General features: G+C 43.2%; 1 protein-coding gene across 1 annotated transcript; it reads right to left on the bottom strand.

The window, feature by feature from the left end:
* Nucleotide 1: 1 nt before the first annotated feature.
* On the bottom strand, nt 2-27,596 carry LOC129813489 (uncharacterized). The gene is made up of 8 exons (XM_055865792.1): nt 23,611-27,596; nt 22,103-23,490; nt 7,693-7,915; nt 6,408-6,629; nt 6,001-6,268; nt 3,833-3,916; nt 518-526; nt 2-268 (listed from the first exon to the last, which is right to left on the bottom strand). Exons 1-8 carry the CDS (start codon nt 27,594-27,596, stop codon nt 2-4), a joined length of 6,447 nt encoding a protein of 2,148 aa, XP_055721767.1.

Consider the following 27,596-nt stretch of genomic DNA (forward strand, 5'->3'; position numbering starts at 1 on the left):
GTCATACAGGATGTCTGTTTCCTCCCATGGTTCTTGACAGGTTTTTGAACAGTGTGTCAGAGTTTCTTGTCACTGTGGTCTTCATGGCACAGTAGTACAGAGCAGAGTCTGTCACATCAGCAGAAGAGATCTTCAGATCCACACGTTTGTCCACTTTGTCAATGGAAACTGTCAGACGTGGATGTGGGGGAGTAGCTTTAAATATAGACCCTTCTGGTGTGATGTACAAGAGGAATTCTGGTTTGGATCTGGGATATTGGCGGAACCACTGCAGATTGTAAACAGTGCCATCATATTTGCATGAGATGGACATTCCTTCCCTCCTGAACAAGCTCTTCTGTAGTCCCAGGGTTATTGAATCCCCAAAACTGTTTCCTGCAAAAATATTTTGTCAAATAACTTCTATAACTGTACGACTGTGCAGTTTAAACATTACGAATGTGCAATTCAAATGTTTTTGTACTGTTCATTCACTGTAAGATTAAATGAAAATATTTAAATACGAATAATAACTCACCAAAAAAAGCTGAAAAGAGAACAAATGAGAAGAAACACATCTTGTAGACCTTTGAGAAACCGACAGACAGCATTGAGAGACCTGACTAACTAGCTACTTCCTGAACAATAACATCCCATAAACTACATGTGGATCTTTGATTATACAGCCCCTCCTCTTGACACCAACATTAAATGTTTTCTGTTATGGCTTTCTTTCTACAGTACACTGTATGTTGTCAGGTTTTTGTACAGTGTGTCTGGGTTTCCTGTCACTGTGGGCTGCAAGGCACAGTGGTACAGAGCAGAGTCTTCCAATTCAACAGAGGAGATCATCAAGTCAACACGGGTCTTCTCTTCATTCAGTCTACCATTGTGTCGTGGAGTCGTCATGGATGTATTCTGTACATACTTGTTTATTGGTAGGATCCAAAGAAGACATTCTGGTCTGGATCCGGGGTATTGACGGTACCATTGTAGATTATTAACGTTGCCCTTGTAGTTGCAGGAGAGAGTGATGTCTGTTCCTTGAAGGGCATTGACTTCAGACTTCACTGGAGTTATTGTTTCCTGCTCCATACTATCACCTGCAACAACATAAATATTGTCATTGTGTTAATGTTTATTCCAAATAAGAAACAATACATGGATTAGGTGCCCATAAAGTATGACATGAGAAAGAATTGAAACTTTCCAGTAAAATACCCCTTCGTGTTTAATGCAATCATTCATTGAACAAAGCAATGTCACTGTATTCAAAATGATATTTGGTTTAAGATGATAACTCAGCACTCACCTACAAATGCAGAGAGGAGCAACAGTAACATGAGTGACATCCTGACACAGACCAGATAAACCAACTGAGAGATAAGACAGTGAGAGAGCTGAGTAGATCCTCTACAGAGACATCCTCATGGTTGCAGGTATACCCAGCCTATACCAGTGTTTGACTATGAGGCCCCTCCTCTGATAACTGGATATGTAACTCTTCTTCTGTGGTTTGTGGTTAAGGGTTTTCAGTTCCTATTGGCCTCCTCCTCAGATTATTTTAGACTTCATTTATATCTGAAAATGTCTAGTTTTTTTTTCTTCTTTTTTTCCCCCGATAGATCCACAATACTATACCAATACTATACTATATATACCATCTGCAAATAAACCTTCTCTAAGAATAGTAGAATACTGTGTCACTGTTGATGAGGATAAAGATCATTCCAAACAAAATGTATCTTTGTGTCAGACTATCTGTGGGCTCCAGGGCACAGTAGTACAGAGCAGAGTCTGTCACATCAGCAGAGGAGATCTCCAGATCCGTACATTTGGCTTTTTTGTCATGATTTAGGCTGAACCCTGGTGAAAATCCACATACTTCATAACCAGTAACCGTGGTGCTGATTTGGGATATTGTGATAGCAGTTCACAAATGATTTATGCACTAGAGACTCCACTTAATGGCGATGTGGTCAAACAAAATAGCAGATGTTTGTAAAACCACAAACTGTCAGTTCCTCCTCATTAGCTCATTTTAGATTTAATTTCTATGTGGAAATGGATAGGGAATGCTACTGTTTGTTTTTTCAATGGATCAACAATGCAATACCGTATGTATCATCTGCAAACAAACCTTATGATATGAATAATAATATGGCTTGGAAATGCTTTCTCTTATTCTTTTTCTTTTTCACAATTCTACAGTCGAAGTCGGAAGCTTACATACACTTAGGTTGGAGTCATTAAAACTAATTTTTCAACCACTCCACAAATTTCTTGTTAACAAACAATAGTTTGGCAGGTCGGTAAAGAATCTAGTTTGTGCATGACACAATTCATTTTTCCAACAATTGTTTACAGACAGATTGTTTCACTTATAATTCACTGTATCACAATTCCAGTGGGTCAGAAGTTGACATACACTAAGTTGACTGTGCCTTTAAACAGCTTGGAAAATTCCAGAAAATGATGTCATGGCTTTAGAAGCTTCTGATAGGCTAATTGACATCATTTGAGTCAATTGGAGGTGTAGCTGTGGATCTATTTCAAGGCCTACCCTCAAACTCAGTGCCTCTTTGCTTGACGTCATGGGAAAATCAAAAGAAATCAGGCAAGACCTCAGAACAAAATTGTAGACCTCCACAAGTCTGGTTCATCCTTGGGATCAATTTCAAAACGCCTGAAGATACCACGTTCACATCAGTACAAACAAGATTACGCAAGTATATACACCATGGGACAATGCAGCCGTCATAGAGATTAACGTAATTTAGTGCGAAAAGTGAAAATCAATCCTAGAACAACAGCAAAGAACCTTGTGAAGATGCTGGAGGAAAGAGGTACCAAAGTATCTATATCCACAATAATACGAGTCCTATATCGACACAACCTGAAAGGCCGCTCAGCAAGGAAGAAGCCACTGCTCCAAAACTGCCATAAAAAAGCCAGACTACGGTTTGCAACTGCACATGGAGAAATGTCCTCTGGTCTGATGAAATAAAAAAAGTACTGTTTGGCCATAATGACCATCGTTATGTTTGAAGGAAAAAGGGGGAGGCTTGCAAGCTGAAGAACACCATCCCAACTGTGAAGCAAGGGGGTGGCAGCATCATGTTGTGGGAGTGCTTTGCTGCAGGAGGTACTTGTACACTTCACAAAATAGATGGCATCATGAGGGAGGAAAATTATGTGGAAATATTGAAGCAACATCTCAAGACATCAGCCAGGAAGTTGAAGCTTGGTCGCAAATGGGTCGCACAAATTTATGGGCAGAACTGAAAAAGCGTGTGCAAGCAAGGAGGCCTACAAACCTGACTCAGTTACACCAGCTCTGTCAGGAGGGATGGGCCAAAATTCACCCAACTTATTTTGGGAAGCGTGTGGAAGGCTACCCAAAACATTTGACCCAAGTTAAACAATTTAAAGGCAGTGCTACCAAATACTAATTGAGCGTATGTAAACTTCTGACCTACTGGGAATGTGATGAAAGAAATAAAAGCTGAAATAATCATTCTATCTACAATTATTTTGACATTTCACATTCTTAAAAGAAAGTGGTGATCCTAACTAACCTAAGACAGGGAATTTTTACAAAGATTAAATGTCAGGTATTGTGAAAAACGGAGTTTTAAGGAGTATGTAAGGCTAAGGAGTATGTAAACCTCAGACTTCAACTGTTTATATACCTAGCTATACCACATGTATAATCTGCAAATTAACCCTAATAGTAAGAATTGTATAATATTTTATGTTGATAAGGATGAAGTGAATTCCAAACAAAATTCCTACATCCCACATCTTTGTGTCAGACTGTCAGATTTTTGTATGAGGAAGTGTTTCCTGTCACTGTGGGCTCCATGTCACAGTAGTACAGAGCAAAGTCTGTCACTTCATCAGATGAGATCTCCAGATCCACACAGATTCTCTCTTTATTCAGATTAACAGACAGTCAAGGGTCTTCAGGTTTTATTACAGAGGGCTTTGAGGTGACTGTAGTGTAGAGGAGGAATTGGGGTGCTTATCCAGGGTACGTCCTGTGCCTCCTCTCTGCACTCGCCCTGAGGTGCGTGTCATCAGCCCGGTGCCACCTGTACCGGTCTCACACATCAGGTCTCCAGTGCGTCTCCATAGTCCAGTACGTCCTGTGCCTTTTACCCGCACTTGCCCTGAGGTGCGTGTCATCAGCCCGGTACCACCTGTACCGGTCCCACGCATCAGGTCTCCAGTGCTCTTTCAAAGTCCAGTACGTCCTGTGCCTCCTCTCCGCACTCGCCCTGAGGTGCGTGTCATCAGCCCGGTGCCACCTGTACCGGTCCCATGCATCAGGTCTCCAGTGCACCACCACAGTCCAGTACGTCCTGTGCCTCCTCTCCGCACTCGCCCTGAGGTGCTTGTCATCAGCCCGGTGCCACCTGTACCAGTCCCACGCATCAGGCCTCCAGTGCACCTCCACAGTCCAGAGCTTTCGGCGACAGTTCCCAGTCCAGAGGTTCTGGCGACAGTTCCCAGTCCAGAGGTTCTGGCGACAGTTCCCAGTCCAGAGCTTCCGGTGACAGTTTCCAGTCCAGAGCTTCCGGCGACGGTTCCCAGTCCAGAGCTTCCGGCGATGGTCCACAGTCCGGAACCTCCAAAGATGGTCCACAGTCCGGAACCTCCAAAGATGGTCCACAGTACGGAACCTCCAGCGATGGTCCCCAGTCCAGGGGGCCTCCAACGACGGTCCCCAGTCCGTAGCCTCCAACGACGGTCCAAAGTCCGGAGCCTCCAGCCACGGTCCCCAGTCCGGAGCCTCCAGCCACGGTCCCCAGTCCGGGGTCTCCAGCGACGGTCCCCAGTCCGGGGTCTCCATCGACGGCCTTCAGTCCCGGGTCTCCAGCGACGGTCTTCAGTCCGGGGTCTCCAGCAACGGTCCCCAGTCCGGGGTCTCCAGCGACGGTCCCCAGTCCGGGGTCTCCAGCGGTGGTTCCCAGTTCTGAGCCCCCGGCGATGATCCATGGTCCGGTTCCTCCGGCAACAATCACGGTCCGGTTCCACAGAAGCGGAGGGATCAGTGTAGGGAGCAGGGACAAAGGGGGGGGGGGGGGTACTGTCACGCCCTGACCTTAGAGAGACGTTTTATTTCTCTATTTGGTTAGGTCATGGTGTGATTTGGGGTGCGCATTCTATGTTGTGTATTTCTATGTTGGCCTGATATGGTTCCCAATCAGAGACAGCTGTTTATCGTTCTCTGATTGGGGATCATATTTAGGCAGCCCTTTTTCCCACTTTCTGGTGTGGGATCTTGACTATGTTTAGTTGCCTGTCTGCACTAAATTGTATAGCTTCACGTTTCGTTCGTTGGTTTTGTTTTTGTTAAGTGTTTCATTCAATAACCCATGAGTGGTCCTCGGGGTCCTCCGCGTGACCCATGCAGCCACTAGGGAGCGGCGCATGCTATTTGTGTACTGTGTGAGTTGGGGACTCCCCCTCTGTGCTCTGCGCTGGGGGTTAGAGTGACCCAGCCAGCCACTAGGGAGCGGCGCAGGCTATTGTGTGTGTTGTGTGAGTTGGGGGCTCCCCCGCTGTGCTCGGGGTCAGCGTGACCCAGCTAGGGTTACACACGTTCAGACATGCCCCGCTGTGTGTGCAAGACGACAGCCCAGTGGTGCACGGGTGAACTGCACACATGGCTACACACGCCCAGGGGCGCAACGGGGGCGCAACGGGGGCGCAACGGGAGCCTCGTCGATTCACGTCGTCTCACGCGTAAGCTGGCCGTAGAGAGGATACTAATATTGTCAGCGGCACACAAAGTCATCGTTACCCCCGTGCCGCGTGCTCTCCCTCACCGCTGCTCAGTGGACCCGATCAGTGGACCCGATCAGTGGACCCAAGCAGCCATGAGCGTGCGTTTCACCGGAGCGCATGTCCTAGAACAGATCTTCTCCAGCGTCGACCAAGAAGACTGCTCCGATTCCGAGGAGGAGGAAGAGGTTTCGGAAGACGAAGACGGAGGAATACGACCCCGAGGCTGACCAGGCGTCTTCGCTCTCTTCGGAGGAAGACCCCGAGGAAGCCCCCGAGGCCGAACGCGAGGCCGAACTCGAGGAAGAGATCGCCTTGGCTGTAGGCCAAAGGAAGACGCCGTTGCTGTCGAAAAATGGCAAAATCAAATTGTCCCCCGTGGCCTACGGCCGCCGCCACAGGGCCCGTGCGATCTGCCACGAGGGCCGGACGAGACTCCGGGCCCCACGGCCTATGTCGTAACTCACGCCCGCGACATCGCGTCCACCTTCCGCCTGTTCTTCACACCGGCGATAGAAAGGATAATTCTGGACATGACGAATCTGCACGGGGCGACAAAATACGGCGACGGCTGGCGAGCCATGGACGCCACCGACCTGCGCGCCTACGTAGGGCTGCTGATCCTAGCGGGCGTCTACAGGTCCCAAGGCGAGCCGCGGCCAGCCTGTGGGACGTGGAGAGCGGCAGGACCGTGTTCCGAGCCACCATGCCGCTCAAGGTCTTTCACAGGTACTCGAGGCTGCTGCGATTCGACGATCGCCAGTCGAGACCCGCAAGGCTTGCCACGGACAAACTCGCAGCCATAACAGACGTCTGGGACCTGTGGGAGGCGCGGCTGCCGACCCTCTACAATCCGGGGCCTGACGTGACAGTGGACGAGCAACTGGTCCCGTTCAGAGGTACTGTGCGTGTGTGTGTGTGTGTGCGTATAGAGAGAGCTAGTATATGTATAATGTAGCACTCATTTCCCCCCATATGCCGGTAATGACGCCAATCTCTTCTTCCCTTGCCAAAGGCCGCTGTCCTTTCCGTCAGTACATTCCCAGCAAGCCGGCGAAATACGTCATCAAGTCGTGGGTGGCCTGCGACGCCAAGTCCAGCTACGCTTGGAAGATGCTAGTGTACACCGGTAAGGCAATTGAGAGCATCCTGTTGGGCTGTATCACCGCCTGGTATGGCAACTGCACCGCCCACAACTGCAGGGCTCTCCAGAGGGTGGTGCTTTCTGCACAACGCATCACCGGGGGTAAACTACCTGTCCCCCAGGACACCTACAGCACCCGATGTCACAGGAAGGCCAAAAAGATCAAAAGGACAACAGCCACCGGAGCCACTGCCTGTTCAGCCTGCTACCATCCAGAAGGCGAGGTCAGTACAGGTGCATCAAAGCTGGGACCGAGAGACTGACAAATAAAATTTAAATAAAACTCTCAAGGCCATGAGACTGCTAAACAGCCATCACTAACACAGAGAGGCTGCTGACTACATACAGACTTGAAATCCTTGGAAACTTTAATAAATGGATCACTATTCACTTTAATAATGTTTACATATCTTGCATAATTCATCTCATATGTATATACTGTATTTTATACCATCTATTGCATCTTACCTATGCCGCTTTGTCATTGCTCATCCATATATTTATATGTATATATTCTTATTCCATTCCTTTACTTAGATTTGTGTGTATAGTTGCTGTGGAATTGTTAGATTACATGTTAGATATTGCTGCACTGTCGGAACTAGAAGCACAAGTATTTCACTACACTCTCAATAACATCTGCTAACCATGTGTATGTGACCAATAACATTTGATTTGATTTGATTTTGAAATAAGATTCCCCTAGTCTCCCTCTATTGGTGTCACACTCGTTATGGGTGGAAGAAGAGGAGGACCAATGCGCAGCGTGATTTGAGTACATCTTCTTTAACAGACAGTCGTGGTATGGAGGAGTAACATTCACAACAGAGGGGTTTGAGGAGACTTCAGTGAGGAGGAGGAAGATGGGAGATGATCCAGGGTACTGATGATACCACTGGAGAGTACTAGCAGAGGAGTAGTTACAGGACAGATTTATGACATCACCCTCCAACCCAAAAACCTTATCTGATGTTGGAGTAATGTCATTCCCCTGACTACCACCTGGAAAACAATCATGAAAACAGGAATTATTATCAGGAAATGTTCATACAATTCAAATAATTTTTCAGTGAAGTGTATTCAAAATTGACAAAATATCCTTCACAGTACTATGACTCCAGTCTTCAGTAACTACTGTACATTCACAGTGATTGGAAATGAAGAGTACCATCAAACTCACCCACTAGTGCTAATATTAACTTCTTATGGCTGCAAGGGGCAGTATTGAGTAGCCAGTTAAATCGTGCCCATTTCAAACGGCCTCGTACTCAATTCTTGCTTGTACAATATGCATATTATTATTACTATTGGATAGAAAACACTCTCTAGTTTCTAAAACCGTTTGAATTATTTCTCTGAGTGAAACAGAACTCATTCTGCAGCACATTTCCTGACCAGGAAGTGGAATGTCAGAAATCGATGCTCTGTTCAACTTCCTGCCTATACATGGGCATGATACGTAAGAGTCTACGTACACTTCATACACCTTCCCCTGGTTGTCAAGAGGCGGTGAGAGAAGACATTTCGTGTTTATCTTGGTCTGAGGTGCAATTAAAGCTCTTTGTATGACGTGACCGTCCATTTCCTGTTTCTGGAGCGCGCGAAAGGGGACATGGATTTGCCTTCTGTTTAGCTGTCGTTATGGACGACTAACATCTCCGGTTTAGATTTTATTTGATACACGTGACCATATCATCGTAAAGTATGTTTTTTCAATATAGTTTAATCAGATTATTGAAATTTTTTCGGGAGTTTTGCCGTGTTCCGTTCTCTGACTTTGTTGACGTTGGAGAGATCTGTAGCACTTGGCAAGTGCCCATGCTAAATGAAGAGGGAAATTTGCCGTTCCAGATCCAAACAACGACTGTTCTGGACAAAGGACACCTTGTCCAACATTCTGACGGAAGATCACCAAAAGTAAGAAACATTTTATGATGCTATTTCTAATATATGTTGTGCATGTTGACTGGTCGTGGGTGCCCAAGTGTTTCTGGCTATTGTGGCTACGCTAATATAACGCTATATTGTGTTTTCGCTGTAAAACACTTGATACATCGGAAATATTGTCTGGAATCACAAGATGCCTGTCTTTCAATTGCCGTACACTATGTATTTTTCAGAAATGTTTTATGATGAGTATTTAGTTATTTGGCGTTGGTGTCTGTAATTTTTCTGTCTGCTTTCGGTGCAATTTCTGACTGTAGCTGCAATGTAAACTATGATTTATACCTGAAATATGCACATTTTTCTAACAAAACATATGCCATACAATAAATATGTCATCAGACTGTCATCTGATGAAGTTGTTTCTTGGTTAGTGGCTATTTATATCTCTATTTGGTCGAATTTGTGATAGCTACTGATGGAGTAAGAAAAGTGGTGTCTTTTGCTAACGTGGTTAGCTAATGCATTTACATATTGTGTCTTCCCTGTAAAACATTTAAAAAATCGGACATGTTGGCTTGATTCACAAGATGTGTACCTTTCATATGCTGTATTTGACTTGTTAATGTGTGAAAGTTAAATATAAAAAAATATATATATTTTGAATTTCGCGCCCTGCACTTTGAGCTGGCTGTTGTCATAAGTGTACCGACGTCGGGCTTGCACGCCAAACAGGTTAAATGAGACAACGGTTTGTCATAGAGAAACTCTGCTCACTCAGAGGCCACGCCCAAGTGAACAGACATTGGTTGTAATCTATGAAATACGCTCTTCTTTCACCACTTTATAAACCTCTTGATGAAAATTCAACTTTCTGTTCCGAGGACGTGAGGACGACGGTACCTACGTTAAAATGGCTCAGATAATAACCTAACGAAATTAGCATCGTGTTCAATGTGTAGGTGACTATTGACACGCCGAAAGGATGAATTTCGACTATACCAGCCAGAATATAGCACGAGCTTAAAAGTATGGCCACTTGGTATGAACTTTGAACTCTTATTCACTTCATAAGTGATACCTCCTAGCCTTTGAGTTAGCAGCAGCCGCTGTAAACTTGGGCTAGGAGAGGATGGACAGAGAATCCATTCTACCACGCTCCAGTTCACCACTAGACATTCTTCAGAGGACAAGAGATCCATGCTGGACAAACCGGCCGTTTATCTACGACCAATCTACCGAAGCGCAGCTCAGAGTAAATATTTATTGCATTTTCCTTTTTCAAATGGGCGGTTATTTAGAATGCATAAGATTCTGTATTTACGATAGCATAGTTTCTCCCAAAACCCAACCCCCTTTCTTTGTATAACCAGCCGTCATATCTGTTTCGTACGCTAGGGACGTTTTCCTTTATGACATAATTTGTAATCAATGTATGATCCATTCTGTGTGATTATTTAGGTATTTAGTAAATAAATAATTAAACCACATTTTGTATTGCTGATTCAACTTGTTAGCCAGGGTTCGTGAAGATAACCAAGAATTTACAACTTTCAGATGAGACTGAATAAAGTGACGATTAAATATTGACTGCTACTGATGTAAAAGATTACTAGGTCTTTAAGATTTTATTCGGAAGATAACTGCTCTATAAACATTATTTCGTGGCGCCCCGACTTTCTAGTTAATTGCATTTACCTGATTAGCTTAATCAGGTAATATTAATTACAGAGAAATTATTTTATGGAATAGCATGTCATATCACTTAATCCAGCATAGCAAAAGACACGACAGTGGATAGTCAAGGACACTGATTGTGTCTTGGTATTTAGACTTGCATTGAATCTCTCCTTGAACCCAGCAGTATTGTCTCCAGATCCAAAAGAATAACGTCTCAGTATATTTTGGAAGTCATTTGCTTCTTGTTTGTACCAATATAGATATGCATTTAGTAGCAGTGGTTTTCTATTGACAACTCAGTGTTACCAGTCCTCCTTCTATAGTAATTACACCTCTTGGTTGCTGTTGAACATTGTTTCCTGTACACTCTGGAAAACAAAAAAAGATAAAGTGATAAGGAAATATTAAAAATGAAAATGAGATAGATGACGATTATATAAACCAATGAGAGAAAAGGTTCCATCATACCGAAGCAGAATATATCAAGAACCAGCCAGATGATCAGACAGAGTACCATGGTTATACAGAACACACTGAGAGTGAATGTGAGTTACAGTAAGAGGTAGAGATTCTCTCTCTCTCTTCCATGTCCATCTCAGCCTGTATATCACCATCAACTGACAGACATGAAGGAGGAGTCTGTTCAGAGACAGGAAAGATTGTAAAGAAATGTATGAGTCAATATTACTTAATTATTATTAGATATAACCTGTAGAGGATGGGGGCGCTGTTGAGACTATTTATGCTAATTGGGTAATTTTTGAAACGGCTTCCCACAAAATCCTTGATCGTACAATATGCATATTATTATTATTATTGGATAGAAAACAGTCTATAGTTTCTATAGGAGTTGAAATTTTGTCTCTAAGTGGAACAGAGCCCATTCTACAGCAATTTCCCTGACATGGAGTCAGATTTGAGAAATGTTGGCCACTGTTCTGAAGTCAGTTAAAGGGCACTGTTATTGCTATGACTATACGGACACTTCTTACGTCTTCCCCTGGATGCCTTTACGTGATGACGATTCCAATGGGGTCGATTGCGCGTTCACAGGCACTACAAATGAAAAAACCCTGAGGCTAGTCATTCTTTTGGAGCTGCGTCATGCGCCTAGAGGACACCGGCCCGCACCTGTTCCAAGCGTTAGTTTAGCCTGTTATATTTCTCCGGTCATCTTTTCACTCGTTATAGGAGTTAAAAACATCATAAGGTAGTTAATTTAAAGCGTTTTATAGCAATTTTTATCCGTTTAGTGCGATTTTGGGACATTTATTTTTGAAACGATGTGAATAGCTGGGCACGCTTTTCAGTTCATCCCGAACGCAGTTGGCATTTCCACATGGCAAGAGGACAGCTTTCCACCAAAAGACGATTTCTCCTAAGAAAGGATCCTTTGCCCAAGATACTGATGGAAGAACAGCTCAAGGTAGGACATTTTTATTATGATAAATCGTGTTTCTGTCGAAACATTTTAGTGGCTTAGGACGCCATGTTTTTTGACGTAGCTTCGCTTGGCGCAAACTGTATTGAAAAGTAAGGATAAATTAAAAAATGTAATTCCGCAATTGTATTAAGAATTAAATTGTCTATCAATCCCTGTCCACCCTATATTTTTTAGTCACGTTTATGAGTATTTATGTATAAGAGTAGATCACTGTCTAAGTGGCGCAAGGACATTTTCTGACCAGCTGAGCTACATTTCACATTGTCTAACCATGATTTTGGTGGCTAAATATAAACGTTTTCGATCAAACTCTATATGGAATGTGTAATATGATGTTACAGGAGTGTCATCTGAAGAATTCTGAGAAGGTTAGTGAAAAAATTAATATATTTTTGGCGATGTTGACGTTATCGCTCACTTTGGCTAGAATCAATGCTGGGCTGCTATGTGCTATGTGCTATGCTAATATAACGATTTATTGTGTTTTCGCTGTAAGACACTTAGAAAATCTGAAATATTGTCTGTATTCACAGGATCTGTGTCTTTCGATTCGTGTATGCTGTGTATTTTTACGAAATGTTTGATGATTAGTAAGTAGGTAAACACGTTGCTCAATGTAGTTTTTCTATTCCATTTGTGACGGTGGGTGCAATTGTAACCTATGCCATCTACCTGAAATATGCACTTTTTTCTAACAAAACCTATCCCATACCATAAATATGTTATCAGACTGTCATCTGATGAGTTTTTTTGTTGGTTAGGGGCTATAAATATCTTAGTTTAGCCGAATTGGTGATGGCTACTGGTGTTGGTGGACAAATAAAAGATGGTGGATTATGCTAATGTGTTTTTAGGTAATAGATGTACATCTTTACATATTGTGTCTTCCCTGTAAAACATTTTAAAAATCGGACAAGTTGACTGGATTCACAAGACCTGTGTCTTTCATTAGCTGTATTGGACTTTAATGTGTGAAAGTTAAATATTTTAAAAAAGTATTTTTTTTGAATTTCGCGGCACTGGTTTTTCAGTGGGGGGGGGGGGGGGGGGGGGGGTGTGCCGCTAGCGCCACGCTGATCCTAGACAGGATAAGCATTCTTTGCAGTTCATTAGCCAAAGTGAAAAGCTTACATCTAGCTCACATAAAATGAAAAGTAGCCTAAAGCAATTTTCAATTACATAAATGTACCATGAAGTGAGTATGATAAACTTATTTTTTTGGTATGTTGTGAACACGTACGGGTATTCTTTTACAGTTAATGTACAAACACTTGTGTAGCCTACAGAGTAAATAATTCAGATCTACTTCTGTACATAAAGTATATTGAAATGCATATTGTGCTTTTGTCCCAATTTTTCAGTGGTACTGAATGTTTCTATGGACACATGTGAAACGTATAGTTTTTGTAAGGGGGCTGTATATCCTGTTGTCACAGTGGGCCTCAGAGCACAGTAGTACACAGCGGAGTCAGACAGCTGCAACCTCTGAATCGTCAAGGGGACTGATTTTGATTCTGATTTAAATGTAGTTAAATTGAGATGGGCATCGAATCTCCTCTGGAATTAAATGGCATTATCTGATCCAAAAGTTTCCCGCCTCAGCATATACTTTGGGAAGTCATCAGCTCTCTGCTTGTACCAGAACAGGTATGGATTTGTGTCCACAGTATCAAATTGACAGTCCAGTGTGACCTGTTCTCCCTCAGTAGCGATCACATCTCCTGGTGACTGAATGACTGAGTCTTCTCCTCTTCATTCTGGAAAATTATGTAATACACATTTGTATTAGGAGGAAAATAATCAAGCAACATGATTGAGGAAATAAAAATGTATGAACTTCATACTGGTAGTATTGTACTGATAAATATATGTTTGATAAAATTAAAGGATTGGAGCAAAGTCAGTGAATGAATACGGAAAATAAAATGATCGTACCATGACAACATGCAGAAAGATTCAGTACATTTCTCAGCAAAGAGCCCATGCCTACTGTGAGTTAGGTAGGCAAGGAGAGAGCAAACTTGTGTCACAGGTTCGTGAAACCACTTCTTTAACTCTACCTTAGGAATCATTGAGAATGAGCTTACACCAGGCTCGCTAAGAGTCTAACTGTTAATCACTATCAAATAGTTTCTGTAAGGGGCTGTATATCCTGTTGTCACAGTGGGCCTCAGAGCACAGTAGTACACAGCAGAGTCAGACAGCTGCAACCTCTGGATCGTCAAGGGGACAGATTTTGAGTTTTTATCTAGATGGGCATCAAATCTCTCCTCAAATCCAGTGGCATTTATACCTCCAAAAGAAAAACGTCCCAACATAAACTTTGGGAAGTAATTCGATTTATACCTGTACCAGAACAGATTTAGATTTGTAGTTACTGAAGTCTCAAATTGACAGTCCAGTGTGACCTGTTCTCCCTCAGTAGCGATCACATCTCCTGGTTGCTGAGTGACTGTTTCTTCACCTGCATTCTGGAAAAGGACACACATTTGTATTAGGGGAGAGTGGAGTTAAGCAACATGATATAGGGAATTAAAATGTATAAAATTAGTAGTAGTTGTAGAAAACTTAAAGGGCTTGGAGCATAGGCAGAAAACAAATTAAGAATGTAATATCATACCATAACAACATGCAGCAAGAATCAGTAAATTCCTCAGCCACTCTGATGTAACTAGGCCATGATGAGACTATGAAATCCTTGTCTCCTCCTCTTTCTGTGTATCGTCAAACATTGAGAAGCTTGTGACATTGTCTGAACAACACTCTACCCGGTGTTGTTGTACAGTGACTAAATCTCCTGTTGTCACAGTGGGATTCAGAGCACAGTAGTAAAAAGTAGTCAGGCAGCTGCAACCTCTGGATCATCAAGTGGACAGAGCTAGATGTGACATTGAGCCTTAAATCAAACCTCGTCTTGAACTAATCACCATTGCTCCCTTCTGCCTAAATGACTACCGACCCATAGCACTCACGTCTGTAGCCATGAAATGCTTTGAAAGGCTGGTCATGTCTCACATCAACACCATTATCCCAGAAACCCTAGACCCACTCCAATTTGCATACCCCACCAACAGATCCACAGATGATGCAATCTCTATTGCACTCCACACTGCCATTTCACACCTGGACAAAAGGAACACCTATGTGAGAATGCTATTCATTGACTAAAGCTCAGCGTTCAACACCATAGTGCCCTCAAAGCTCATCACTAAGCTAAAGACCCTTGGTCTAAACACCTCCCTCTGCAACTGGATCCTGGACTTCCTGACGGGCCGCCACCAGGTGGTAAGAGTAGGTAACAACACATCCGCCACGCTGATCCTCAACACGAGGGCCGCCTTAGGGGTGCCCCCTCCTATACTCCCTGTTCACACACGACAGCATGGCCAGGCACGACTCCAACACCATCATTAAGTTTGCAGACGACACAACAGTGGTAGGCCTGATCACCGACAACGACGAGACAGCCTATAGGGAGAAGGTCAGAGATCTGGCCTGGTGGTGCAAGAACAACAACCTGTCCCTCAATGTAATCAAGACAAAGGAGATGATTTTGCACGACAGGAAAATGAGGACTGGCTGTAGTGGATCAGGTTGAGAGCTTCAAGTTCCTTGCTGTCCACATCCCCAACAAACTATTGTTGGGTTCGACATTTTGAACATGGAGATATTAAATAAATGATAGAGAAGAAGCATAGAATAAAAGGAGAAAGTTAATTGTTCTCTGTAGAAACTAGAAGGCTTTGGAATGTGTTTGATGGAGGAGAGGAGAGTGATGTGTTGATATAGAGAAGATAGATGGATATCTGTGGATTAGGTGAAGGAGGGGTTGAGGTCAGCAAATGAGGGGTGAGGTCAGTTCCCCTTAAGGGAGTAATCAGGGTTTAGTATCTGGTTACCTTCTTCCTGTTGGGCATAAACTGTAAGGACTGGAGAGAGGGAGTGTCTTAAGAGGGATATAAATATATGGATGGGACAAATGTTGGGTTGTCTGATTACAGCTGTACAGAACCTTTGGGAAAAATTAAACATGGTTAAAGCTTCTCTAGTGTCCGTGGGTTATTTACTCTGAAGAATAAGAACCTAACACTATCATGGTGCAAACACACCAAAACAGTTGTGAAGAGGGCACGACAAAGCCTATTCCCCATCAGGAGACTGAAAAGATTTGGCATAGGACCTCAGATCCTCAAAAGGTTCTACAGCTGCAACATCGAGAGCATCCTGACTGGTTGCGTCACTGCCTGGTATGGCAACTGCTTGGCCTCCGACAGGAAGGCACTACAGAGGGTACTGCGTACGGCCCATCACTGGGGATAAGCTGCCTGCCATCCAGGACTTCTACACCAGACGTTGTCAAAAAAAGACCCCAGCCACCCCAGTCATTGCCTGTTTTCTCTGCTACAGCATGGCAAGCGGTACCGGAGCGCCAAATCTAGGATCAAAAGGCTTCTCAACAGCTTTTACCCCCAAGACTCCTTAACAGGTAGTCAAATGGCTACCCGTACTATTTTCATTGTGTCCCGCCACTCCTCTCCACCCCCAACCCCTCTTTTTTTCTAATTTTGAATGGACCATCTCTTCTCAAACCTTTGAAGCCCCACCCCAAAATATAGAGTTGTCAGATGAGCAGAAGTAACAGCAGATGTCTTGCTGCTGCTTGATACATCTGTCACATCCTCAAAATGCAGGCCTGCACTGATAAAGTATTACCTTAGTCGCCCTCTATTGGATATTGGATAAAACTGTCTTATTTATTTCCATTTATTTTCTTGATTTTAGGGTAGGAGAGTTGCTTGATGCAAGATCTTCAATATATTAATTTATTCAACATGAGGCGTTCATTCATTCACAGTTTATTTGCTTTCCTATTTAAATTTACAATCTAAAGTATAAATAAGCAACACATTCAGATAGATTGAGTTTTGTCACTCTTCCATTCAACATTTTTAACATTTGTTTTTTATTGCTCATTGAAAATCGTTCATTGTTCATGTTCAGTGTGTGTTTTTTGTTTACACAAAGTAATGATGAAATTAAATGAGGGGATGTCAGTTTTTTTCTCCAGGTTTTTGTACAGTCTGCACAGGTTTCCTCTCACTGTGGGCTGCAGGGCACAGTAGTACACAGCAGAGTCAGACAGCTGCACTCTCTGGATCGTCAAGGGGACTGATTTTGAGTCCGCATCGAGACGGGAATCAAATCTCTCCTTGAACCCTGCAACATTGTCTCCAGATCCAAAAGAATAACGGCTCAGCATATATTTAGGGAAGTCATTTTCTTCTTGTTTGTACCAATATAGATATGCATTATTAGCACTGGTGTTATATTGACAACTCAGTGTTACCAGTCCTCCTTCTGTAACAATGACACCTCCTGGTTGCTGTTGGACATGGTCTCCTGTGCACTCTGGGAGTAAAAGAAAGACTTAGTGATAATTTGAAAGATATTAGAAATGATAAAACCATAGTCAAAATTAGTTAAAGATACGATAAACCAATGAGGGAAAAGGTTCCATCATACCGAAGAACAATACAGCAAGAACCAGCCAGATGATCAGACAGAGTACCATGGCTATACAGAACACACTGAGAGTGACTGTGAGTTACAGTAAGAGGTAGAGATCCTCTCTCTCTCTTCCATGTCCATCTCAGCCTGTATATCACCATCAACTGACAGAAATGAAGGAGGAGCCTGCTCAGAGAGAGGTAAGATTTAATAGAAATGTATTGGTCAATATTACCTTGTCAGTATTATATTATTACTCTTTGCAGTACATTAGAGACAAAATGAAACACCTACCTCTAGCTCAAATCATATGGTAAATACTGACAATGACTTAAATGTTTTATGAAGTGAGTATGATTAACTTATTTGAAAATAAATGTTTGAAAACGTACACATATTGAATTAATATTCTTCTACTGTATATGCTGTTCAAACTAATTCACAAAATATGTCTCCTGTTATCATATGTTCAGTTTGAACAGGATAATTTGTATCTCCTCCTTATAACATAAAACCTGTTCAATGGTGGCTCTTACTGAAGTGTGGTGGTGGTGATGAAGGTTTGGTTTAATAAATCACTGTAAACATGGAATCAATTCAGATACATTTATGTGAGAGAATGTTTAGAATGTTAAGTCATATGAAATTATTCTGATATTCATGAAATATTTACTTTATTTCCAAATATAAAGTCTGGTCTCTTGTAGTTGAACATTCAAATAACTTTAATATTAAATAGAAGGGAACATAAAGGATGGAAGATAAGATCTATTCAGACTCAGGTTCTAGGGGTTCTAGGGGTCTCAGATTCAGGTTATCTGTGTTTATATTGTCAGGATCAGTTTTCAACAGTGTGTCTGGGTTTCCTGTCAATGTGGGTCGCAGACAACAGTAGTATAGAGCAGAGTCTGTCTGGGGCTCCCGAGTGCCGCAGCGGTCTAAGACACTGCATTTCAGTGCTAGAGGTGTCACTACAGACCCTGGTTTGATTCCAGGCTGTATCACAACCTGCTTTGATTGGGAGTCCCATAGGGCGGTGCATAATTTGCCTGGAGTTGTTAGGGTTTGGCCTGGGTAGGCTGTCATTGTAAATAAGAATTTATTCGTAACTGACTTGCCTAGTTACATAAAAGAATGTAAAACCGACATATGTCCACACTCCAAAACTGAGGTGCAAAATCTGTGCACTTACCAATGAACCTTGAAAGAATAAGAATTGCATTAAACATCTTCAGGGGGTCTGAATGACTGGCTTTATGTGCTGTCAGGTAAGGGTGTATCACTATCCTCTCCTCAAATATGTTGTAGACTACATACTGTAATGTCAAAGCACTCATTGACTTTGTAGCTCCTCCTCTCTACACTAAAGGTGGTTGGGTATTTGAGTTCAACTGTCTTTCTGGGTTGGATTGCTGCAAAATGTCATCTTCATGATTTTGTTGTAGTCCTGAATAGAGACATTTCAGCTCATGACTGCCCTCTATTGATATTGTCTCACAAAAAACAATGGAGAAGAATAAAACAATTACTGCCCTTAATCCTCTAAGGATTAATCCCCCCTCTATCTGTGGGGTCGGCAGGGGAGGCGCAGAGTTAAGGAACTCAGTCCGGCTTTACTCTTGTCATGTTATTCATTGCATACCTTCGTTTCCTTTTATCCCACAGACATTGTTAATTTTTTTGTCACTCAAATATCCCACGAATAAACATTTGAAAATATTATTTAAAACGGCAAAATGTTCTTCGCACCCCAACAAAAGGGGTGTGAACAGTTTGTGTCATGTACAGTGTTTGTACCCATAGCAATAGATGTGCGCATGGGGTCTCCACAATGTCAGACGGGGACACCGAGTGAAAAAGTTTGGGAACCACTACTCTAAGAAAACAAAACAACAAATGTTCTTCATTCTGTATTTATTTATGTCACACCAGGAAGATGCAGACAATATAAAGTATTATTTCCTGAATAATATTTATATTAAATGGGTTTTCTTTCTTAATTTACAGTTGATGTAGAGATGTAGGAAAATAAAAATATATGTATTAATGTACTTTAAATAGTAACTGATTGATCAGAACACAATGCACTGTTCATCCCCAAGGGTCTTGACAGGTTTTTGTACAGTGTGTCTGGGTTTCCTGTCACTGTGGGCTGCAAGGCACAGTGGTACAGAGCAGAGTCTTCCAATTCAACAGAGGAGATCATCAAGTCAACACGGGTCTTCTCTTCATTCAGTCTACCAGTGTGTCGTGGAGTCGTCATGGATGTATTCTGTACATACATGCTGCTTTGTAGGATCAAAAGTAGACATTCTGGTCTGGATCCGGGGTATTGACGGTACCATTGTAGATTATTAACGTTGCCCTTGTAGTTGCAGGAGAGAGTGATGTCTGTTCCTTGAAGGGCATTGACTTCAGACTTCACTGGAGTTATTGTTTCCTGCTCCATGCTATCACCTGCAACAACATAAGTATTGTCATTGTGTTAATGTTTATTCCAAATGAGAAACAATACATGGATTAGGTGCTCATAAAGTATGACAAGAGAAAGAATTGAAACTTTCCAGTAAAATACCACTTTGTTTTCAATGCAATCATTCATTGAAAAAAGCAATGTCACTGTATTCAAAATGTTATTTGGTTTAAGATGAGAATTCAGCACTCACCTACAAATGCAGAGAGGAGCAACAGTAATATGAGTGACATCCTGACACAGACTAGATAAACTAACTGAGAGATAAGACAGTGAGAGAGCTGAGTAGATCCTCTACAGAGACATCCTCATGGTTGCAGGTATACCCAGCCTATACCAGTGTTTGACTATGAGGCCCCTCCTCTGATAACTGGATATGTAACTCTTCTTCTGTGGTTGGTGGTTAAGGGTTTTCAGTTCCTATTGGCCTCCTCCTCAGATTATTTTAGACTTAATTTATATCTGAAAATATATTGTTTTTGCTTTTGTTGTTGTTTGTTTATTTTTTCAAAAGATAATACTATACCAATACTATACTATATATACTATATATATATACCATCTGCAAATAAACCTTCACTAAGAATAGTAGAATATTGTGTCACTGTTGACTAGGATGAAGATCATTCCAAATAAAAAGCTTTCATCCCACATCTTTGTGTCAGACTGTCTGTGGGCTCCATTGCACAGTAGTACAGAGCAGAGTCTGTCACATCAGCAGAGGAGATCTCCAGATCCATACATTTGGATTTTTTGTCATGATTTGGAGTGAACCCTGGTGTAATATCCACATACTCCACAACCAGTAACTGTGGTGCTGATTTGGAATATTGTGATAGCAGTTTACAAATATTTTATGTACTAGAGACTCCACTTGATGGCGATGTGGTCAAACAAAATAGCAGATGTTTGTAATCACAAAAATCACAAATGGCGATAAAATAAATCACTTACCTTTGAAGATCTTCCTCTGTTTGCAATCCCAAGGGTCCCAGCGACACAACAAATGGTTGTTTTGTTCGATAAAGTCCTTCTTTATATCCCAAAAATGTCAGTTTAGTTGGCACGCTTGATTCAGTAATCCACTTGTTCAACATGCATACAAATGAATCCAAAAAGTTACCGGTAAAGTTCGTCCAAACAAGTCAAACGATGTTTCTAATTAATCCTCAGGTACTCTAATATCTAAATAAATTATAATATTTAAGACGGAGAATAATATGTTCAATAGGTGTCAAGTTGTCTAGGTGTTATAATTATTTTCAGCTCTGCCCAAACTTGAAAACGGCTTGCTCAACCCGTGAAGGATGCAAAGGGACAACTCAATTCCTTTCCAGTGTTTTATTATGGTTTTGATGCCATTTGTTGAATATGTTGAAATAGTTGATTTGTTGAATAGAGTAGTTGAATCACAGAGGAATAGGGAATAGCAATAGCAATAGGAATAGCACTAGCACTAGGAATAGGTTGATAACCTTAAACAAACAGAGAATAAACATGCATTATTTTACACTAAACAATGCATGACACAGCAACAAAGCATGGCTTTGAATAAAGTAAACGTTTAAACAATTTAATCTAGCACTTCTAGCAATTACTTCTGAGGTCAGAAAATATCCACAACAAAAGTCAACATTCCTACCAGAGTTAAACATGTAAATTGCTAAGCACTGGATGCAACATAATAAATAATTCCAAACATTACATACCAGTTGCGTCTTTAGGGTTGAACAATGAGCTGTGTGTATGTTGAGGACCAAACATTTTATACCCATGCTTATCTGACAGGTGCGCATGTAAAAGTAGTCCCTCCAGAAATCCTGGCTCAATTTTTTAGTTCCACCTGTGTTTTTTGGGTTATCTGCCCTCTTGAGGCCTGGAGGTCTTTAAAGGAAGAGCTGCCATTGTGCTCATGTTTTGAGTGTTCTGTTTTGACGCAACACCTCCCACTTGACCTCCTGGTTCTTGAACCGAAGGAGGTCACACGAACCTCTGTGTTGGGCATGTTCGATTTCAGCTATCAGGCTCTTCCTTCTTCAACAGGAAGTATAACAATGATGCGTCTGACATCCCTATGAAGAACTGTAGCAGGTTTTTTAGTTGAGAGTGTCTTTGACTTCTCTTGAGCAGGCTTCACAGTTGAGACTGGGCCTTTCATTGGCAAGGTTAGCAGCCGTGTAGAGAAATGTTTGAAACTCACTCCATGTGAAGAGTCCTTCTCCTCCCAGGTTGTGCAAAGCCCGCTTCACAGTACGAACAGCTGCTTCTGCAGCTCCATTCCTGTGAGGGGAGTCTGCTGGGTGGATTTTCCAGCTCCATTCTGTCCCATGCTTGGAAGCTTCATTTTCAAGCTGAGATTTACCTAGTTGATCCAAGAAGATGTAGAGTTCTTTGAGGGCAGGTCTGGCACCCACAAAGTTCTTTCCAGGATCTGACCACAATTTCTTTGGGTGCCCTCTCAGTGCCGTGAATCTTTGGTAAGCCAGTAGGAAGCCTTCCGTCGACTGGTCACTGACAACATCTGTGTGTATAGCTCTGGATACCATGCAACAGAAGACAATACCCCACACCTTGAGCTTGGTTTTCTTTTTCACCTCGTCCTTGACTTCATACGGTCCAAATAAGTCCACCGTTGTGTACTCAAATGGTCTGGCTGGTGTTATCCGCTCGGATGGAAGGTCACTCATGATCTGTTGGCACTTTCTGGCCCTGGCCTTTCTGCACACCACACAATTGTCAACTCTCTTTTTAGCCAGCTTCCGGCCTTTTATCACCCAGGCTTTCTTCCTCATCCGGAGGAGTGTGCCTGCTATTTCTTCATGATTTGCACCATGGGCCTCTTGAGCTAGGAGAGTGGATATCCATGCCTCATATGGTAGAATTGGTACGGCAGTTTCGTCCTCATCAAAGATCTGGAACCTTCCTCCACAAACTAAGAGCCCATTCTCTTTATCTCTGTAAACAGCGAGTCTGTTGAGAGTGGTATCTTGAAAGGTTATACCTTCTTGAGCTGCAAGGAACAAGTCTCTTAGTGCATCCTCACACTCCCCGACAGCGAGTACAGCTTGTTTGGCTCTGTACCTCCAGTTTGTTGAAAGAGCGTCCTCCCACTTTGGTTTATCTGAGGCTGAATTCTTGGTCAATATTTCTTTCCATCTCGTTGCGGCTCTCCAAACCCAGGCAATGACTCGGATCAGCCTGGTCAGATTGCTGAATTTCCTGATGTCAATCAGTTTTGTTACCGCAGAGCCGGCTGGTGATCTTCGGATCCGAGTCTTAGGTTCATCTGATTTATTTTGCTGTGTATCACTCTGGTTTCTCTTGACCTGCGCTCTGGTCAGTGCTGCTGAGAAAGCTTTCCTTCGAAGTTTGTTTATACCTTCCTTGCCATACGCAGCGATTTCTTTGGCTGACTTATGTGGCCACTCTTTCACAGGTTTCCTCAGGAATGCTGGTCCATCCTGCCACATGGAATCTTCCTGGAGGTCTTCTGGGGCTGCCCCTCTTGTTATGATGTCAGCACTGTTCAGGCTTCCTGGGATCCACCACCAGTCTTCTATGGATGTGGATTTCTGGATCTCTCCAACTCTATTTGCAAAGAAAGTTTGATATCCATAGCTGTCTCTCTGGATTGCTCCCAACACAGTTTGACTGTCCAGTAGATGGAGCCATCGTTCAATTTCTATTCGACTATGCTTTTCAACGTACTTTCGAAGTCGTGCTGCATAGACAGCACCGCAGATTTCAGCTTTTACTGGTTCTCCCTTTTGGTCCAATGGTGTGAGCTTTGCTTTGGATTCAACCAGTCTGACTTTGATGCCTTGCTGGGTCTCCCATCTTAAGTACACTACGGCTCCATAGCTCTTGTCACTTCCATCAGAGAATGTTATTCCCCATGGTTTTCCAATCCAGTTGGCTGGTGTGAGGCTTCTGTGAAAGGTGATTTGGCCAAGACGTGTGTATTCCTCAAAGAATTGGATGGCTTCTTCCCTCAAATTTTCAGACAAAGGTTTGTCCCAAGTGTCTCGGGTCAGAGTTTTGCCTCCAGCTTCCTGAAACGCCTTCCTGACAAGAATGGCGTCCTTTTGTTTGGCAGGTGTGACGAGGCCTATTGGGTCATACAGGCTAGCTACCTGGCTCAGCAGTTCTCTTCTCGTCAGTGGGTTTGGAGTTTTCCCTCTCACCTCTTCATCAAGGAGATTTTGGCCGACTCTCATTTTCCCTTTCCTCTTTGAGAAATTGATTGAAGTCATGAGGTACAGTCTATCCTCCTCAACAAGGTATCCAACTCCAAGGGCTTTATTGTATCCTTCCCTCATTTGGTTTGGGAGAATGAGTGCTGTGCTTGACTGCGCTCCTTGTTCTTCTGGTACGATCTCCTGCCTCCCACTTTGATCTGACCGGACCCAGGGCTTGAGGACGAAGCCGCCTGCCTTCAGGATCTCTTCAACACTTTTGGTGTTCTGGTCCAGCTTTTGCAAGTCATTATGGGAAGTCAGGATGTCATCGACATAGGTATCCTCTTCAAGGATCCTACGTTCCTCCTCCAGGTGAGCAAACATGGGCAGTTTGCTTGTCTCTCTCATAGCCAATTGCGCAATGCACCCTGCTGGTCGATCGCCAATGTTGACTCTGGTGATCGCATACTCTTCAATCTCTTCCTCCTCAGTGTCTCTCCAGAGAAATCTGTGGAGGTGCATCTCCAGGTCTTCCAACCACACAGAATTGTACATTTTCTTAATGTCGCCGAGGGCAGCATTGACGCCTCTCCTGAACCTGAGTAGTACTGCTCGGATGGGATTGAGGACATCAGGCCCTTTCAGCAGAAGGTCATTCATGCTGACCCCTCTAAACTTCTGGCTGCTGTTCCATACCAGTCTCACAGGTGTTGTGAGAGAGTGCGGGTTTGCTGCCACCAAGTGGCTGACATACCATACTGGCCCCTTCCAGCTGGCAATGAGCTCTTTGGTGAGTTTCTTCGCTGCTCTTCTCTCGACCATTTCATGGACTTGAGCTGTGTATGCTATTCTCCACTCTGGCTCTTTTTTGAGTTGCTTTTCTGTTCTCAAGAAGGTGGCTTCCACCCCACTCCTGTTGTCAGGAAGGGAACTTGGATCTTGAATCCAGGGGTATTTTGTGTCCCAGTGGGGTTCATCACTGTGAGCATCTGCTTTGATGTAGGTGAGGCCTTTCCTTATGATCTCCAGCTCTCTTTCCTCACTCAGAGTCATTTCTTTGCCTCCTGGTTGACAGTTGCCGCACCGGCATCCTCCACACTTTGGGTCGCAAGCTGCTCCAATGCTGTCCCACTTCCACCAATCCAAGAACTCTCTGTGAGCAACTGTTCCTTTGGTTTCAGCTGTGAACAGCTTAGCTATCTCTTGATACTTGACAGCAGTTGCTTTCATGGATCGAGCAAAGTGTGTTTCAGACCTGTGTGCGGCTATATCCACTTCTTCAAACAGATCTGGATGTGCTCCACCAACAGTCTTTCCTAGCGGGCCTTCCCACAAGACAAGGTCTCCAATCACCTTCACTCTTTGCGGAGCAAGTCTTCCTTCGCGGTGGCTTATCAGTAGCTCAATACTCTCTGGTCTACTCAGATCTCCTAGATTGACTTCTGGGAAGAACTTCTTGAGTTGCTCAGGTTTGATGACTCTGTGGACGTTGGCAATTTCATTCAAACCATAGCAGATAAGCTCATGAGCTCTTTCCGTGCCTATGGGCGTTTTGACCCTCACTCTGAGGAGATATCTTCTGGTTCTAACCTTCATGGCCATTCCTCCGACTCCATGAACGACTAAAGTGATGTTTTCACTTCGAAGATTTAATCTTCTGGCAGCTCTGTGAGTGATGTAGTTTGTGTCCGATGCCAAGTCGATCAGGGTTCCAATTCTTTGTCCTGCATTGGCAGTTACCTTGAGCAGCATTAGAATAACTGGCAATTCTTCTACTGCACTTGACTCAGTCACTCCCAGCTGATTATTTTTGACACAGTTTGTTTTCGCAGTGGCGTTGGTGAATGCTTTCTTGAATTTCTCTGCCATCTCTGGGGAGAGCTTAGATACCAATTCCTCCTGCTCCTCTGTAAGCGTATACCTTCTCACATTGGATTGTCTTCTGTCTGAGTCACTTCTCTTGAAATCTCCCTTCAGACAAAGAAAGAAATGATGGTCTTTCTTACAGTCTCTTTTCCTGCACAGGTAAGTGTCTTTGCATTCATCATCTTCTCCATGACAGACCAAGCACCTCTTGCAGGCCCCCAGCTTTTCTACAGCATCCAACTTATCCACCGGCTTCAGTTCTTTGAAACGCTTGCAAAAGAAGATCTTTTCTCTATGCTTTTCATCTCCACAGACAACACAGCCGCCTTTCCTTGTGGAACGTGTGGACGCATATCTCCTCTCCACACAAGCATATTTATTTTCTGGCTTTTCACTCACTCCCAGCTGCTCTAATTTTTCAAGAATTTCCTCCTGTGTTTTCAGGAATTTAAGAAGGTTTTCAAAGTGATTGTCCGGCGTGACATTATTCCTCGGGTTAACCATGAAGACAAGCCAATCCCGCTTGATGTTGTCAGGTAACTTGCTTTCTATGGATCTGATCACTAGAGGGTTGTTGATGGCCCCTGTGCCTCCAAGCTCTGTGAGATCATCCAGTGCCTTCTCTATAGTTTGGATCATGTCGATAACTTTCCTTGGCTGATTTGCTCTTAAAGCAGGAACTTTCTCCAGATCCTCAATTATCTCCAAGGCAATTGTAGACTTGTTTCCATACCTGTTCTCAAGCACCCTGAACATGTCCTCAGCAGTATTGTAAGTAGACAAACGGAGGTCTCTGCACATTCTCTCATCTACACTGTCAATGAGTTGGATTTTCTTTACTTCGACTGAGCCTGTTGGTTCCCCCTGCTTCTGTAGACTCTCCCAGTCTCTCCTCCATCGATGGAAATTCCTTTTATACCCACTGAACCTGGGTAAACAGGTTGGTTTTATTCTCAGTGTCGGATGTGGAGCTGGCATGGGCATCTGCAGCACTCTCCCTCTGTCTTTATCCTCATCCGCAATTCTTTGCGCTGTGAGAAATTCTGCCCTCCTTGCTTCAAGGTTGTTTCTGAATGCTTTCAGATCCTTTACTCTGGCTTCCAGCCATTCTTTTTCTGCTACTGGAATCCACATCTCCCACTCTGCTAGGCTTGTGATTGCATCTTGGACTTGTGCCTTCGCACCATCCCACCGTAGCTCGAAGCCATCTCTATTTACAGCAATAACAGGTATTTGAGCAACTCCATCACAGGCGGTCTCCGCTTCTTTGATTGCAGACTTCACCTCGTCCTCCCCGTATCTAGGCCATAGGTTGGACTGGATCATCCCCCTGACCTCATCCAATCGTACTTCGCATTCTTGGAATGTCTTCTCAAGTTCAGTCTGCTGCTGCTTGCTCAGGTCAGCTTCTTCACCCTCATCGGTTTCAGCTTCAATGTCTGCCAGAAGTCCAGCCCTGTATTCATCATTTGTCTCACTGACCTTCCTTGCCTCCGACGTGAGCTTCTTGAACTCCTCTCGCAGTTCGCTCTTAGTCATGTGTTTTGCACCTCTGCTAAGGAAGTTTGCTTGCTTGGTAAAAGCACTCTTAGCCAAAGTTCTTTCTTGCTTCAGCTCCTTCACTGTTTTCCCAAGAGCTTCCTCCGCCAT

This window comes from Salvelinus fontinalis, chromosome 17, assembly GCF_029448725.1.
Source record: "Salvelinus fontinalis isolate EN_2023a chromosome 17, ASM2944872v1, whole genome shotgun sequence".
NCBI lineage: Eukaryota > Metazoa > Chordata > Actinopteri > Salmoniformes > Salmonidae > Salvelinus > Salvelinus fontinalis.

Excerpts from the sequence above, each read along its gene's own strand:
- LOC129813489 (XM_055865792.1), bottom strand. The coding sequence starts at position 27,596 with ATGGCGGAGGAAGCTCTTGGGAAAACAGTGAAGGAGCTGAAGCAAGAA. Across the intron at positions 7,916-22,102 it reads AGAAGGACTCTTCACATGGA|GTGGTAGTCAGGGGAATGAC; the intron begins GTGAGTTTCAAA and ends ATTGTTTTCCAG. Across the intron at positions 6,269-6,407 it reads CGCGGCTCGCCTTGGGACCT|AACAGGCGGAAGGTGGACGC; the intron begins GTAGACGCCCGC and ends GCCGGTGTGAAG.